The sequence below is a fragment of the Alexandromys fortis genome, unplaced genomic scaffold, assembly GCF_014885135.2.
Source record: "Alexandromys fortis isolate MF-2015 unplaced genomic scaffold, M_Fortis_MF-2015_v1.1 scaffold_144, whole genome shotgun sequence".
Taxonomy (NCBI): domain Eukaryota; kingdom Metazoa; phylum Chordata; class Mammalia; order Rodentia; family Cricetidae; genus Alexandromys; species Alexandromys fortis.
In genome coordinates this window covers 886,718-902,762 of record NW_026068021.1, presented here as the reverse complement: position 1 = coordinate 902,762, position 16,045 = coordinate 886,718, and the positions used below count along the sequence as shown (strand labels likewise).

The 16,045-nt window shown below is 47.1% G+C and overlaps 1 protein-coding gene across 1 annotated transcript in view; it reads left to right on the top strand.

The window, feature by feature from the left end:
- Sdk1 (sidekick cell adhesion molecule 1) overlaps positions 1-16,045 on the top strand; it is a 961,631-nt gene that overhangs the window by 806,910 nt on the left and 138,676 nt on the right. Inside the window, exons 21-22 of the mRNA XM_050163182.1 lie at positions 1,077-1,268; positions 4,475-4,596. Coding sequence (XP_050019139.1) covers positions 1,077-1,268; positions 4,475-4,596 — 314 coding nt within the window. The remainder of the gene's footprint in view (positions 1-1,076; positions 1,269-4,474; positions 4,597-16,045) is intronic.

The following is a 16,045-nucleotide window of genomic DNA, read 5'->3' as shown; positions in this document are numbered from 1 at the left end:
TATCCCTCTGTGGTCCCAGCATCCCTCCGTGGCCCCAGCATCCCTCCATGGCCGCTGCATGCCTCCAGTGGTCTTTCTTGCCTTGCTGTTCCAGCTACACCTCCCCCAACATCTGAGTCTCCCTGAAGGTACCTGGTAGTTACCACGCTGTCTGATGACTGTGGGGACAGCGAGCAGGGGGTGAATTCTGACATTAAATTTTTTTTCAAAATATTAAAGTCCCGAGGCACCATCCTCTAAGTTTCTGTTCACCCGCAAGAGCAGTTTCTAACTTTATTTATGGCTTTCATCTGAGTGAAGGGGAGCTACAATGCGTCTTAGAGCTTCCGTATCCCCGAGCTTATTGACTGAGAAGAGTGAAGGGCTGGCATCCTCAGCAGTTTTCCTTCGCCCGAGGACCCCGGGAGCTCTCTCCATCACTGTCCCCTCTTTACCAGACACTTTAAGCGCCCTCTAATCCCATCAGCTCCCCTCAAAAGGGGTTGACTCAGGCGCTAGTTGGGTTTTTTTTTCTCTAAGCCCCAAGTCACGATGGAATCTGAGGCTGAATAAATTGTGATCACGAGGCCCCGCCAGACTGAGACGAGAATCGGGAGGAAAATTAAATTTTTTTTTTCCTAGAAAACCGCATCTTCAGTAAGGAGCGGGGCAAAGCTCAGAGGCAAAGCAAAACTGGGAAAACAGGGGCAGGTAAAAGGAAATGTTTCCCTTTGAAAGCCGGAAGAATGGCCTGTCAATCACCACACACACAAGCACACTCGCATGCATGCACACAAACACACAGACACACACACACATTAAAAGTGTTTCCGCACATGAGATAGGACCCTAGAGTGAGCCACCCACTCGGGGTTCTGGGTAATGAAAACAGTAGTTAATGAAGATGGGAACCATGGTGTAATGTCTCCTGATTGGACAAGAATGAGCTAAGCACAGCACTGCAGCTGGAGGGGCGCATCTGTCACCTCTTGTCCGTGCACCTTGCTCCTGAGGTCCCAGAACCCCATTCTCAAGGAGCGCTGGCTTCCCACCTGTCTGGTGGAGGTCCTGCCTCAGTTCTTCCCTTGTCTCTGCAGGCTATCAGATCTCCTGGGAGGTGTATGGGAAGAACGACTCTCGGCTCACACACACCCTCAACAGCACAACCCACGAGTACAAGATCCGTGGACTGTCATCTCTCACCACCTACACCATCGACGTGGCTGCCGTGACCGCCGCAGGTGTGGGCCTGACCACATCGTCCACCATTTCTTCCGGAGTACCCCCAGGTCAGCAGGGTACAATATGCATACTTTGCCTGTGTTTGGCATCTCTGGCCCTCCAATAGGGTGGCATTTCCATGCAGAATTCACCAAGTGCCTGGAGAGCTAAGGGCGGGGCTTAGCCTCCTACAGAGACACGAAGGCAAAGGACACTGATCCACCCTCGGCTTAGCCTTCCACTGTATCTGACCTTGTGCCTCTTTCCAGAGTGTGAAAGCCAGCAGAAGTGACTTGAAAGGAAGGAGAGAGATGGTCTCCACGGGGCAAAAATGTGGTGTCCCCAGCCCAAGGTTTCCACCCTGCAGGTCCACAGCCAGTGACCACGTGGACAGTAGATGCCTTTGAGAAAGAGAAATAAGAAATACATTTGAAATTAAGTGTGGGAGGGGCTGGTGCTGCAGCTCAGCTACTGCACACAAGGTTTGGTTTCTGCACAAGCAAACCAGGTATGGCGGTGCACGCTTAGAATACAAGGGTTGCCCAAGGAAAGGCGTGTGCATCCAGAGTGTAAGACAGTCCTTGGCTACACAGTAAGTTGGCAGGTGAGGCTCCTTGAGTTTGGTCTGGATGAGTCCCATATGCATGGAAGACCAGCACACCAAGGCATCGCTTTACGTCTCCAGCCTGCAGAAAGAGGCCTTTTAAAACATTTCGGATTTATTGATGTATTTATTGTGTGTAGACCTGTGTGCACACATGCACGTGATGGCCAGAGGCCAGCATCTTGTGCCTTCCTCAATCCCTTTTCATCTTATTTTGAGACAGGGGCACTCACTGATCCTGGAGCCCACTGATTGGCTAGAGTGGTTGCCAAGCAAGCTTCTCGGATCCTCCTGTCTCCATCTCCCTAGAACTGAGATTATAGGTGTCACTCACCACACCTGGCTTTGTATATGGGTTCTGTAAAAGGGTTTTCCAGCACCGGGGTATCTTGGCACTAGGGAGGCAAGGAATACTACAAAATCAAACCATGCAGCAAAACCCCAGAAGAGATGGGTTGGGGTAACCACAGCATGACAACTGCCTTTGAGCAGGAGCAGAGACAGCAATGGGCTGGGTGAAAGGCAGGCTTCTGTAGGGTCTTTGGAGCATGTGCAGTGAGCTGGTAGAAAAGTACAAGCTGGTCAGAAGTATTGTTTGCTCACCCTGAGTCATGGGGTGGGAATTCCCAAGTTCTGAGTTAGGGGATAGGCTCAGGACAGGATGACTTTCCACTGGCCCGTTATCCTATATTCTCAGAATCTTAACTCAGTCTCTTATGCTTGTACAGCCAGCACTTTACTGACTAAGCCATCTCCCCAGCCCATACTCACTGATTTTACCCAAATACCCAATTCCCATATAACTTACAGCATCCAAACCACAGATTTGAAATACCGTTAGTACATTTGTAGCAACAGCAGTGGTGTGGGCACTGTCTGGTGTGTTAAAAATGGAGTCGGCACCAGGGAGACCATGGGCAGGCACATCTGGTGTGGTTACAAAGTTCTGTGGCCTGGACACTGTCCATCCCTGCTAGGGAATGAGTACACTGACCTCTGAAGGCCTCTCTACATCTGGCATTACTGTCTCCAGGCTATATGTCTCTAGGAACTGCAATGGGGAGACACAGAAGAGAAACGGAAGCATTTGCTCTGAGTGAGCCTCTGATGGTTGCCCTGAAGAGAGACTGTTGAGCTGCCTAAAGCCAGATCACCTGTAGCTAGCTAAGACACTCGGGAGCACCCACAGAATGAACCTGCAGCGAGTCCTTCCGGGGAGCTGGCTTGGGTCTGCCAGGCTGGAGGTTTACATCCATTAGACGCTGAAGAGGCGTTTTAAGAATCCAGAGAGTGAAGGACTAGAAAGAAGAGTCACTTGTCCTTTGCTTTAAACATCTTCTGCGTCAAATTCATTAAGCCAGATGCAGAAGGACCCTTGAGGTCCTAGAGACCCTGCTTGTGACAATAGCAGGCTGTCAATATAGGGGCTTTATTATCCTGCGGCAAGACCTGCCTTCAGATACCCCTCATGCAAGCTGGGACAGAGCCTCTCAGACACCTGAGGACAGCAAGCAGGCTTTCGTTCCTCCCTCTCTAATTTCCTTTTTTCTTCCTTCCTCTTCTCTCTTTTCCCTGTCTCTCCCCTCCCCATCCCCACCTCCTTCTCTTTCTTTCCACCTCTTAGATCCTGGAGATAGAACCCTGAGCCTTGTGCATGCTAGGCAAGTGCTCTACCACAGAGCGACACCCCCCCCCATCTTGTTTTAGTTTTTGTTTGTTTGTTTTGTTCCATTCATTTATTTTAATTTTGTGAGACAAGGTTTCCTGGATCCCAGGCTAGCCCCAAACTTCCTGTGTAGCTGAGGATAGTCCATACTTCTGATCCTTCTGCCTTCATCTCCTCAGTACTGGATCTGCAGGGGTGCACTGCCTTGCCTGGCTTTATGCAGTGCTGGGGATTCAGGGCTTTGTGTGTGGACACAGCTTGCAGAGATATACCTCCAGTCCTTTGTCTTGCCTTTTTAAGGTAGTTTTTGTCTACATTATTTTTCTTTTCTCCCTTTAACCCATTCTCTTACTCTTTGGAATTTCTCATTTTAAACACTTGGTTGAACCTGCAGGTAAGCCTGGCCTCCCAGAGAGCAGTCCAGCAGGGTCTCTCTGTATGAGTGGCCCTCAGTGAGCCCAGGAAAGCTCAGATGGCAGGCTCACCTTCCACCTATGGCGTTCCCAGAACAACTGAGTCCAGGAAAGAGTCCTGCACTGTCACCTGCTCTTGGTTGTCTTGGAAACCACATCCAAGACCTACAGATTTCTATCCCCTCCTCAATCCTGACTCCCGGGGCATCACGGGAGCAGGGAAAAGAAGTTAGACAGTCCTTTCTTGGTGCCGGGGGCAGGAGCCTGGAGGATGTAATCACGTTCCCTTGTCTTTCTTTGCACAACAAGCACCTATTAATTATCTGCTCTCTGTAGAGATGAATAAGACAGGAGTCTCCTAATGCCACTTCAGATGGCCTGGGGCGCAGCGGGTGACCCTGTTAGAGGAAGGATCCCGCTGTGAGGCCTTGCTGAGGGGAGCTGCACTGCTTCTCGCTTTCCCGGCTTGGTAAACAAGTGTCTTTTGTAATGAAGAGTCATTATGAAGCCGTTTCCTCCCTAACAGGCTTGGCACCCACCCTAAGCTGGGACACAAGTTAACCCTCTTCCTGACTCTCTCACCTCCTCTAGACCTTCCTGGTGCTCCATCCAACCTGGTCATTTCCAACATCAGCCCTCGCTCAGCCACACTCCAGTTCCGACCTGGCTATGATGGGAAGACGGCCATCTGCAGGTGGATTGTGGAGGGGCAGGTAGGTGGCGACAAAATACCTGACCAGCAGCTTAAGGAGGAAGGAAGGCTCGTTCTGGATAACAATGCAGCACTGTCCACAAAAGGCCGGGAAGTCACAGTGAGACAGTCCACAGTCAGGAAGCCAAGAGGAGTGATTACTGATGCTCAGTGCATTTTCTCCTTTTCATTTAGTCCAGAACCCCAGTCCATGGGTGGGGACACCCACATTCAGAGTGGGTCTTCCCACCTCTATTCTGGAAACCCCCTCACAGACATGGCCAAAGGTTTGTCTCCTAGATAATTCTAGGTGCTATCAAGTTGCCAATGTTAACTTCCACACCCTGGGAGCTAGGGATTCCCAATAGGCAGATGGTAAGGACCTGCCCTTGAGGGAGTGTTGATGGTCCCCGTAGAGAAAGTCCAGGGTGGCTAAAAGGGGGTGTGCATGAAGGGGAAGAGCAGAGACAGGAATGAAATTGGACACTGAAGACAGGGTGGGCAAAGATGAGAAAATCAGGGCCCTATCAGGTGGCCAGAAGTGAAAACAAAGGAGGAAACTCAAGGCTGTTCCAGCATGGTACCCCAAGTTAGATAGTGCAACTGACTGACTTTTAAATTCTACTTCACAGTTAACTGGCTACCAGACTGGTACAGCTTGTTTGGCATAGAGCATCATGGGTACAGCTGCCTGCTTTCTAGAGCAGGCTTAGTCTCCAGGTGCTGTTCAGGGCATGGGGGATCCAGTGGTAGCTTGTGCTGTGGAAGGAACCATTCTATCCGCGGGTGGCAGGATCTCCTGCCTCAGGGTATGTCTGGAGACAGCATAGAGTGTTAGGAAGTGATGGGAAAATCTAGCATATATATCCAAGGATGGGCCAAGGAAAAGATTCAATGTAGTGTCAGGGGATATAATAAACATGGGTGGGCTTGGGCATCTAGGAGGGCTGTATGTGGATAGGATCTTCTGGCGTGATGAATACCACACATTCCACCAACTCCATGTTCTGATAAAAGAGGAAAAGATGAAGAGCCAAATTGTGAGCAGTGAGTGGTGTTGTTTAGAAGTAGTTCCCGTGTAATTAGATCCTGGTGACTCATCACTGTTCTTGCACTGGGCTGCAGGAGTCTCTCCTGGTTACTGGCTATGAATTGGAAAGCAAATCCTATACATACACGCACAAAAGTTTCACCAAGCCCATAGAATCCCCACAGTGTAAATTAATTCGATGGGAGCTAACCATCCCTGGGGCTGAGACTATTGACTTAAGAAAAATAAGAGTATGTCTGTATTTTATGCCTAATCAAAAAAAAAAAAGTGAATGAAACAAAAAAAAAGTTGGAAACAGACTTTGAAACTTTAAGAAGAAAAATGTCTATGGAAAACTGTCTTGATGTTTATTGGTCCTGGTTGCTGAGCAAGCTCCTTGTGGACTGAAGTATCAAGCACACCTGTTGCTCCCAGATGCATTCTCATACTCCTTGTTCCCCTCCCTTACAGTCCCACTCATCCACTGGCAGTCACTTGTCTTCTCTCTCTCACTATAGATTACATCTCTTTTTTTTTCTTCAAAAAGTCTTCTGCCCTTTTTCCCAGTGCCATGTCCTATTGACAACACCTAGACACTGGAGAGGTCCTTGCAAGATTCCTTCTAGTCACATCACTTAGCACTCCTCTGTCCCTCTATATTCTTTGAACCAGAAGTTCATCACAAAAACTTGATGAAATGTTCTTTCACTTTTGTATCACCCTCTCTTCTTCCTGCGTCCTCAGCATATCCTTGGTTCTCTGAGCATGTTGAGATAGATAAAGAGCATGAACTTATGCTAAATAAAGCAGCAGGAGGGAATGAACTCCCTGGTTCCTGATCCCTACTCCATCAGTTCCCTATCAGTGTTTTCTCTCTTCATCCATGCATGCTCTTTCACCTGAACTGTTTTGTTTTGTTTTGTTTAACGTTGAGAGTGGAAATTTTTCCATTCTCTCAACTTTTACTCATTCTGTCTCTGGAACTTTGAAGGAAAGCCCTTACCCTAATCCCTCCATCGTTTGGGAACTCTCAAAGCCAAGAAGGCAGAAAACACTCATTTATAAATTATCAAAATAAGGCACTGCCTCCTTCTACTAGTGTTAAACAGATCTACTTTCTCTTTTTTGTCTCTTTCCTAATATTGCAACAATTGTGAAAGCATATGCTTTTATATTCAGTGTGTTCCAGGCATCTGTACTCATTGCTCTATGTTAGTCATGTGTATGTGTCTGTGTGTCTGTATGTTTATGCCATGGTGCACACGTGGAAGTTAAAGAACAGTCTCAGGTCTTGGTCCTCTCCTTCATTTTGTGTGAGAAAGTTTCTTTTGCCTGCTGTGTATACCAGGTGAGCCCCTAAACTTCTTCTGCCTCTTTATCTGTCCATGGGAACACAGGGATTATGGACATATGTTACCATGTCCAGCTTTATGTAGGTTCTAGGGATTCAAACTTAGGTCCTTGTGCTTGTGTGGTGAGCCCTTCACTCACAGAGGTATCAATCTCCTTTGCCCCCATCGCTATTCTTTGAGCCCTAAATCCACCCATCTTTATCCCTTCATGTTTTAGATTTTTTGACATGAGAAGATTTGGTTTTCTGGTGGTATATAATGTCCCAGGACATGATGCCTTCCTGGTCCAAGCTCATATGAGCTGTTTATACATGAGCCTGGGTTTTAAATAATGCTGAGTAACATTTGAAGATCACGACCTGAGCATCAAAAGCTCAGGGAGCTCATTGCTACCATCTGGTCATTGCTTCTGAACCTTTTTGGTCAGGAGAGGAAATACACTAAACATTTTTGTTAGGTTTACTTATTTCATGTTCATGAGTGTTTTGCCTGTATACACATTTATGTACCATACATGTGCCTGGTATTCAGGAAGGCTGGAAGAGGGTGTCAGGTCCACTAGAACTGGAGTTGGAGATGGTTGTGAGACCCCATTGTGTATCCTGGAAATTGAACCTGTGTCCTCTGGAAGAGCAGCTTAGCCCCTGAACCATCTCTCAGCCCCAGGAAACATGTATATTTTTTAACACCATAAGGTCACAGTGATATTTTCAATTCAAATCAAATACCATTATCCTTAAATCCATATCTTATAGTAAATTTGCCTTATATGCATTTTTCAGAAACCCCAGTGTTCTTATTTTCTTTACCTGACTATTATATTGAATATAAACCTGTGATTCCAACAGCGTAATCAACATGACCACTGAATGCAGCATAAGGGTTTATCCTTAGGTTTAATTCTCTCCTGTGTTCACAGCCAAATTGCTGAGCTTCAAAAAAAAAAAAAAATCACCCAACAGCATTCTTTTTATCCACTCTTTCATCACCAATTTGTATATAACTAGACACATTCATTTCAGTTGTTGTATTCTTTTGCCTTGCTTATTAGCAGTTAGATTCTGAAAAAAAATCATTTCACCTGAGAGAAATCGCTAGGGCTTTTTAAGTTTATTTTCACTTTGTAACTATTTACATTATTGCAGAGTCAAAGCTATAGAAAAATGATGTGCTGGGAAGTCTACGTTCCCTGCCTGTTACTGCATCTTGTGGAAAATTATGCCTACTTGAATCAGTACGTTGTATATGTATTGATGTGTGTGCAGGTGCACATGTGTGTACAATGCACATATACATGCATTCCTATAGAAGCCATAGGTCAACCTCAGCTCTTGTTCCTCGGGTACTGTTCACCTGGTTTTGGAGATTGAGTCTTTCATGCATTTGGGGTTCACTGAGCAGTCTAGGCTAATGGCCAGCTACCCCCAGGGGTCTTCTTGTCTCTAACTCCTAGGCACTGGGATTGCAAGTGAGTAGTATCAGACATGCCCAGGTTAAAAAAAAAAAAAAACAGGCCGGGCGATGGTGGCGCACGCCTTTAATCCCAGCACTCGGGAGGCAGAGGCAGGCAGATCTCTATGAGTTCGAGACCAGCCTGGTCTACAGAGCTAGTTCCAGGACAGGCTCCAAAGCCACAGAGAAACCCTGTCTCGAAACCAAAAAAAAAAAAAAGCAACAACAACTTAGGTTCTATGGATCAAACACTTTACTGAATGAACTATCTTTCCTATCTCCCGAGCTCTCTGCCCTTCTCTTTTCTCTTTGACAACAAAAACAAACCTCCATATTTGTATTACTGTCCTTATGTGGAATGTGGCCTTCTGCACTCACTGCCCTCGTGATAAAGTAGCTAGTCCACACCTGTACATTTCCTGTCCGCTCCCCCATCTCCCCAGCCTTCACCTGCTATGGTTGTGTAGCCTCTTCTCCATGTTGGGCCTGTGTTTTCTACCACTGCCATCAACAAGTTGCCAAACACAGAGTGCTTACCCAACACCAACATGCTATTAGAGATCAGTTCGTTGCAAGTCTAGTGTGGGTTTTATAGCTAAAGCATGTTGCCCATAGCACAGCACCCCCTCTGGAGACTCTGGAGAGGAGCTGAATTCTGTGATGTAGGTAAAAATCAGTTCCATTTTGGGAACCCAAGATTTGGTGTGTAGGAAGCTACCTCTCAGCAGGACTATTCTAGCTACTGAAGGTCACCTTGTCCTGTGTCTCAGAGTTCCTTCCCATCTTCAAAGTCAGTCACAGCAAGTGGGTCTTCTTCAGACTGGGATTCTCCTTCTGCCTTGGTCTCATCTCAAGGACACTATTCCACTTCTAAGTACCCCTGTGGTGACTTTTTTTTTGGTTTTTCGAGACAGGGTTTCTCTGTGGCTTTGGAGCCTGTCCTGGAACTAGCTCTGTAGACCAGGCTGCCCCTGTGGTGACTTTGGACTAAATAATCTTGTTCTTTTAGTGTTTTTAGCCTTGTTGCCACCAGCCTAGAGTTCTGTGCTATGTGAGGCACCCTGTGCATGGGTTCCAGAAGTCAAAGGGAATGAAGAATCAAGGCCAGGGTTAGGAAGGGATTCTTCTACCAAGAAATTGGTCTTAACATTTTGTCTTTTTGCTGCTCTGTATCCTCAAATTAGACCCCAGGCATGAGGCTGCTGGGTATAGTCAGATTTTTCTTTGGGCTGCCAGATCACAGACAATGATATGGTGAGTTATTAATTACAAGTGCTTGGCCTTAGCTTAGACTTGATCCTAACTAGTTCTTATAACTTTAGTTAACCCATATATTTTAATCTACATTCTTCCACAAGGCTTGTTACCTCATCTCCATACTGTTTATCCTGATTCCTCCATGTTTGTCTAGAGACTCTATCTTTTTTCTTTCCAGAGTTTTCTCTCTGTTTGGAAGTCCCACCTATACCTCCTGCCTATCTATTGGCCATTCAGCTTTTTATTACACCAATCACAGCAAATACACCTTCACACAGTATAACCATGTAAAGATGTGTTACATTTGCTGATGCTGCACTGTTTTAACAATGCAATGATGTGTTGCTTTGCCTGCCTAAGGTACCTGATTGGTCTAATAAAAAGCTTAATGGTCAATAGCTAGTCAGTAGAGGGATAGGCAGGGCTGATGGACAGAGAGAATAAATAGGAGGAAGGAATGGGAGAGAGGGGAAGAGAGAACGAGGGAGAGAGGGAGACACCAGCCAGATAGACATGGAGTAAGACATATAGAATGAAAGAAAAGTAAAAAGCCCTGGGGCAAAACGTAGATGAAGAGAAACAGGTTAAATTTAGTTATAAGAGCTAGTTATAAGATAAGGCCAGACATTCATAATTGACAAGTCTCCTTGTCTTTATCTGGTTGACAATCCAAGAAAGCCTGCTACAGAAGGATCTTTTGTTATTTTTTCATGTGTATGCATAATATATGTGCATCTGTGTGGTGTACATGTGAGTGTGGGAGCCAGAGACTTACACCAGATATCTTTTGGACTGTTCTCCACTTTCTGTATCGAGGCAGGGTCTCTCACTAATCCAACTAGATTAGCTAGCTAACTTGCCCCAAGGATCCCCCCTTTCCATCTCCTAAGTGCTGGGATTGTACTGGGCCCCCATGCCCATCAGGATTTCATGTGAGTGCTGGGACTCAGTCTCTGGTCCTCACATTCGCACAGCCCTGGGCTGCTTCTGAAGTCGGGGTGTATCAGATACTTTGAGTCTAAACCTTCATTTGTTCTGGCAAATTCTTTGTCACGGTCTGTTTGGATGCAGCCTCTCCATTGTCTGTTGTCTCTTGCTGGGACTCCTGGTGGATGTAAGAAATTGCTTCTCTCTTTATCTTCCTGGTCTCTCAGCATCCACTTCCTATTTCTCTTGTCTTATCTCTCTGTGTTCCTCTCTAAATAATGTCCTCAGAAGTAGTTTCCAGTAAATTAATTCCCTGTTGACCCCTATCTCATCGGCCCTTTTGTCTGTTCGTAAGTTTTCAATCTCAGTGACAGATATTTACATCTTATATAGCTCTATTGCTTCTTCATCTCTGCCTTTTAAAATAGATAGCAATAGTGACATAGTCTGTCCTTGATGTTACAGTTTATTACATGAGTGTGTGTGTGTGTGTGTGTGTGTGTGTGTGTGTGTGTGTGTGATTATGCACATTTGTATGGCAGCCTGAGGTCAAATCTGGGTACCATTTTTCAGGACACTGTCCATTTTGGTTTGGTTATTTGTTTGGAGACAGGATCTCTCACTGGCCTGGATTAATCTGGGCAGGTTGGCCCTCAACTCCCAGGCATTCTCCTGTCTCTGCCTTCCCCGTGCTGGGAGTACAAGCATGCACCATCACATCTGGCTTCTTAAGAGTGTTCTGGGGATCAAACAAGAGCCTTACCTACTGAGCCATGTCCCCAGTTGACTCTCTTTGTTTTGTGTTTGTTTTAGGTTTTGGTCATGTCATTGCTTTAAAAGGTTCTCTCTCTGAGAGCCCAGACTAGCCTTGAACTCATGATCTTCCTGCCTCAGCCTCTCCAGCGTGGAGATGCCAGTTTCACTACCACCCAGCTACAGTTCATTCCCGTGTGCCTTTCTATGTCTTAGGGATTTGGGTTTTGTTTGCTTGCTTGCTTGCTTGCTTGCTTGCTTGCTTGCTTGCTTTTCCATATTGGTTAGGTTTCCCCACCTCGGTGATTTAGTGGTAGCATTTTCACATCTCTGCTTCAAATCACCATTTGATATTATCTTTTCCTAACCCAGTGGTTCTCAACCTTCCTAATGCTGTGACCCTTGTATACAATTCCTCATGTTGGGGTGTCCCCAACTATAAAATTGTTTTCATTGATACTTCATAACTCTAATTTTTCTACTGTTCGGAATCGTAATGTAAATATCAGTGTTTTCCAATGGTCTTTGGTGACCTCTATGAAAGGGTCTTCCTATCAAAGAAAGGGGGTTGAAAACCTTTGCTCTAGACCCCAAAAGTGGGGCACTCATGGGGAGATGCTTATCTTCTTTTTGTTCTCTCTCCCCCCACACACACAAGTACAGGCCTGGGGAGGAAGAGGAGCAGACTCCATATTTTTCCCTTTTCCAGCACCCAGAGGCCCTTTTCTTCTTTCACCTCAGTTTTGCTTGCAGAATGTAAAGGGGCAGACTGGACCCTTTTGCTCATCTCAGCAGTGCAAAGGCCCTGGGGTTCACCTCCCTGGACCTTGTTCAAGCCCTTGATTGCTAAGAGAGACCCTCCCCCAGAGCGGCCACACTTCTGGTTTCCCGAGTTGAGTGGCTGTAACAGGCTGACTGCCGTTCCTCCTCCGTGGCATCTGGTTTGTAGGGTCCTTCAGCCTGTTGTAGTGCAGGAACTGAAATATCCGTTAGTCACGGTCCATCCACAATACTTCAGTCTGAAAGTTGAAGCCTCAGAATGGCCAGCAGTTCTTTCCCCCTCAGGCTGGGTCCCTGAGCTCTCTGTGTTTGTGTTCTCAGCCAGTTTAGTTCCGATTCCCAGGGTACAGGTTTCTAAAAGCACCTTTAGGATCTTTCTGGTCCACTGAGGTCAAGAGAAGTTAGAAGGAGGCTGCTGCAAGTCTCATCCTTGGTGTTTGAGACCCTGAGCGACTGCCAGAGGGCAGGATGTGCACATGACTGAGGCATCTTTCCCCAGCTGGATCTTTGTGTCACACAAAAGCAACAGCATTTTCTTTAAGCGTCTGGATGGGCTCCACCAGCAGAGTGCCGGGGAGGGAGGGACGTGGGGGGGGTCTCACTATAGTGCAGAAAACTGGGGCTCCTCTCACAGCCTCTCCAAAGGAGATTGGGAGTGGAATGTTCTAGAAGTCTTTTTTTTTTTTTATTCATTATGTATACAATATTCTGTCTGTATGTCTGCAGGCCAGAAGAGGGCACCAGACCTCATTACAGATGGTTGTGAGCCACCATGTGGTTGCTGGGAATTGAACTCAGGACCTTTGGAAGAGCAGGCAATGCTCTTAACCACTGAGCCATCTCTCCAGCCCTCTAGAAGTCTTTGTTTTCACTGCCATGACTTATTATCACAAGGCCACGCTTCCTGGGAGCTTCCAGAGCAAACTTGCAGCAGCAGCTTCTGGAAAGCTTCCCAGGAAAGAGTGGGAGGTGAGTTCAGCTCCTCTGAAGGCAATGGAGGGGGCTACAGCCCTGCCCAGGATGCCTGAGTGTTAGTGGAGTTGTGAGGGCCACAGTCTGGGCCTGGGCAGCCCTAACAAGTTAGGCTTGCACCCTCTCTCAACTAAAGAAACAAGAAAGGGTGGAGAGAAAGACAGGGGTGGGGGAGATTCAATGGGGCCATATTAGGAACAAAGAGATCCAGTCCCCGCCCCCAGGTTCATCTGTGGAGGTTCTGACATGGGGTTTGGATTATAAATGAGGGCAAGAGATCCACATAGCTAGGCAGTCCCAGTCAACATGGTCAGGGACCCAGCCTCTCCTGCAAGGAGATCTGAATCGTTGTCAGAATGTATAAAACCTCTTTCTGGGAGACAAGCTCCCTGTCAGGCTGGCCCAGGTTTCCACCTTTTACTTCTCCCAGCAAAGGACTCCTGAGGAAATTTCAATTCCTTGGAAGCCTGTATTCAGTCACAGAAACTTATTATTAATTATGAAAGCTCAGCCAATAGCTTAGGCTTGTTTCTAACTGACTCTTATTACTGATAACTTAAATGAACCCACTTCTATTCATCTACGTTCTGCCTCATGGCTTTATTACCTCATCTTGTACTGCCCATCCTGCTTGCTCTGTGTCTCCTGGTGTCTCCAACTTCTTCTTCCCAGCATCCTCTGTGACTAGAAATTCTGCCTAGCTATTAGCCATTCAGCTTTTTATTAAACCAATCAGAGTTACACATCTGCACAGTATACAAAAAGATTATTCCACAACAGAAACTGTTGTTTTAATAGTCAGATAGACAAAGGGAGGGGCACAGGTATCTCTTTAGAATCTCTCTTTCTCTGTCTCTGTGTGTGTGCATGCTCACATGTCTCTGTGTGTGTGCGTGCTCACATGTCTCTGTGTGTGTGCGTGCTCACATGTGGTGTGTGCATTTGTACATGTCCCATGTGGACACACGCAGAGGCCGGAGGTTAACGTTGGAAGTCTTCCTCAGTCATTTCAGTGTTTTCAGAGGCAGGGTCTCTCACTGAACCCGGAGCTTGCCTTTTCAGCTAGACTGACTAGCTAGCGATTGCTGGGGATCTGCCTGTTTCCACCTCCCCAGCACTGAGGTCACAGGGGCACACTGCCACACCCGGCTTCTTTCACATGGGTTTCTGTGGATCCCCATGTTCGCCCAGCAGGCATGTTACCCACTAAGCCATTTCCCAGCACCCCTCTTTAGAACATCTTCATTTTTGCTGAATGATAACATGAGGGACAGGTGTGGCTCTCAGAGAAGACCCAGCCTGTGGGATGCCTCAGCCCCTGCAGAAGACAAGAAGAGACATTACAGCAGCGCAGCGAAGGTCTGAAGCGCCAATCCAGCGCCCTGCCCAACCTGTCCATCTTTCCAACGAAGACCCAGAGTTAAATCACTGGCCCAGGGTCACACTGTGAGCAACCACAGAAAGCTGGGAAGGTGGAGGATGAGGACAGCACCTGGAGCTGAGAATGAGACAGGCTTGCTGTCGTTCTCTTTCTCTGGATGGGCCGTGAGCTGGCAGGCATGTGCTGGGAGTGTGGGTTGATCACAGTGGCACCTGCTGAGCCTACAGTGCACAGAGCATCCCCTTGCCCATCACTGGCCTCCACACAAAGCAGTTCTGCCTTTTGGAAGAGAAGCCATTCATTTATTACCTAGAGCTGGAGCAAGCTCACCAAGGGGTAGGAGTAGGTCTTGCTGGCAGTGGGATGTGTTTGTCTGAAGATGGCTTTTCATGCTCACCCTTCCAAGCACACCAGTTCCTGAGATGACCTTGTGATCATTTAGTAAATGGCTGAAAACCAAGTCAAGATGGCCAACCTAGAGAGAAGGAGTTCACCGTGTGAAAGCAGGGGTGTGTGTAGAAAGGTTTGCCAGGGCCTGGGGAAGACAGCCTGGTCTGTAAAGCGCTTGCCTTACGAGCATGAGAACCTGAGTTTCATCTCCCTGGACCCATGCTTGTTTTTTTTATTTAAAGCTAGATATGAGGTACAAGTTTGTAATCTCAGTGCTGGAGACATTTAGAGCCCCGGGGTTTGTTGGCTATGAGCCTAGCCTACTTGGTGAGTTCCGGGCCAGTGAGACCCTATCTCAAAAACAACGAGGTGGACAGTTCCCAAGTAACAACAACCAGGTTTACCACTTGCCTTCACTTATACATGCACACATGTGCATATTTTCCTGTACACACACATGCAAGGCATACACACCCATTTCACACACATGAACTAACACACACATATATGTATTAACACATACATGCATTAACACACACACACACACCCAAGACTGCCTAGGCTGCTAGAGGAGCATGGAGGGAGGAGCAGGCCAAACTATCTAGGGCTGTGGATGGCTCAGAAGGGAATGACCTGGAGCTGAATGTCCAGGCTCCCTGGACTCCCCCAAGCAGCAGCCAGGACTGAAGACCGGCACATTCTCCCAGGCCAGCGTGTGCAGTGCAGCCTCCACTCCACTTCCATGCCTCCCACTTCCCAGTGCATCTTTGAATTAAATTTCACTTATATCCCGACTATTTTCTAAAACCGCGAACCAATGCTTTTGTTGCCATTATTTTTTGGTTTGTATGTGTGCTTGCTTGCGAACGTGTTCACAAATGCACAGGTGAGTGTGTACATATGTGCAAAAGACTAGAGGCCAGAGACAACATCTGGTATCTTTCTCTACCACGTTCCTCCTCATTTTTTGAGATCGGGTCTCTCCCTCAGTCTGGAGCTTCCTAATTAGGATTGGCTGGCTGGCTGGCCAGGGAGCCTTAGGCATCCACTTAGGGATGGATCCTCCTTAGGACCTCCATTTCCCCAGTGCTGGGACCACACCATGCACCACTGTGCCCTGCTCCTTTTATGTGTGTTCTGGGGATTAGACTCAGGTCTTCTCATGTTCCAGGAATCC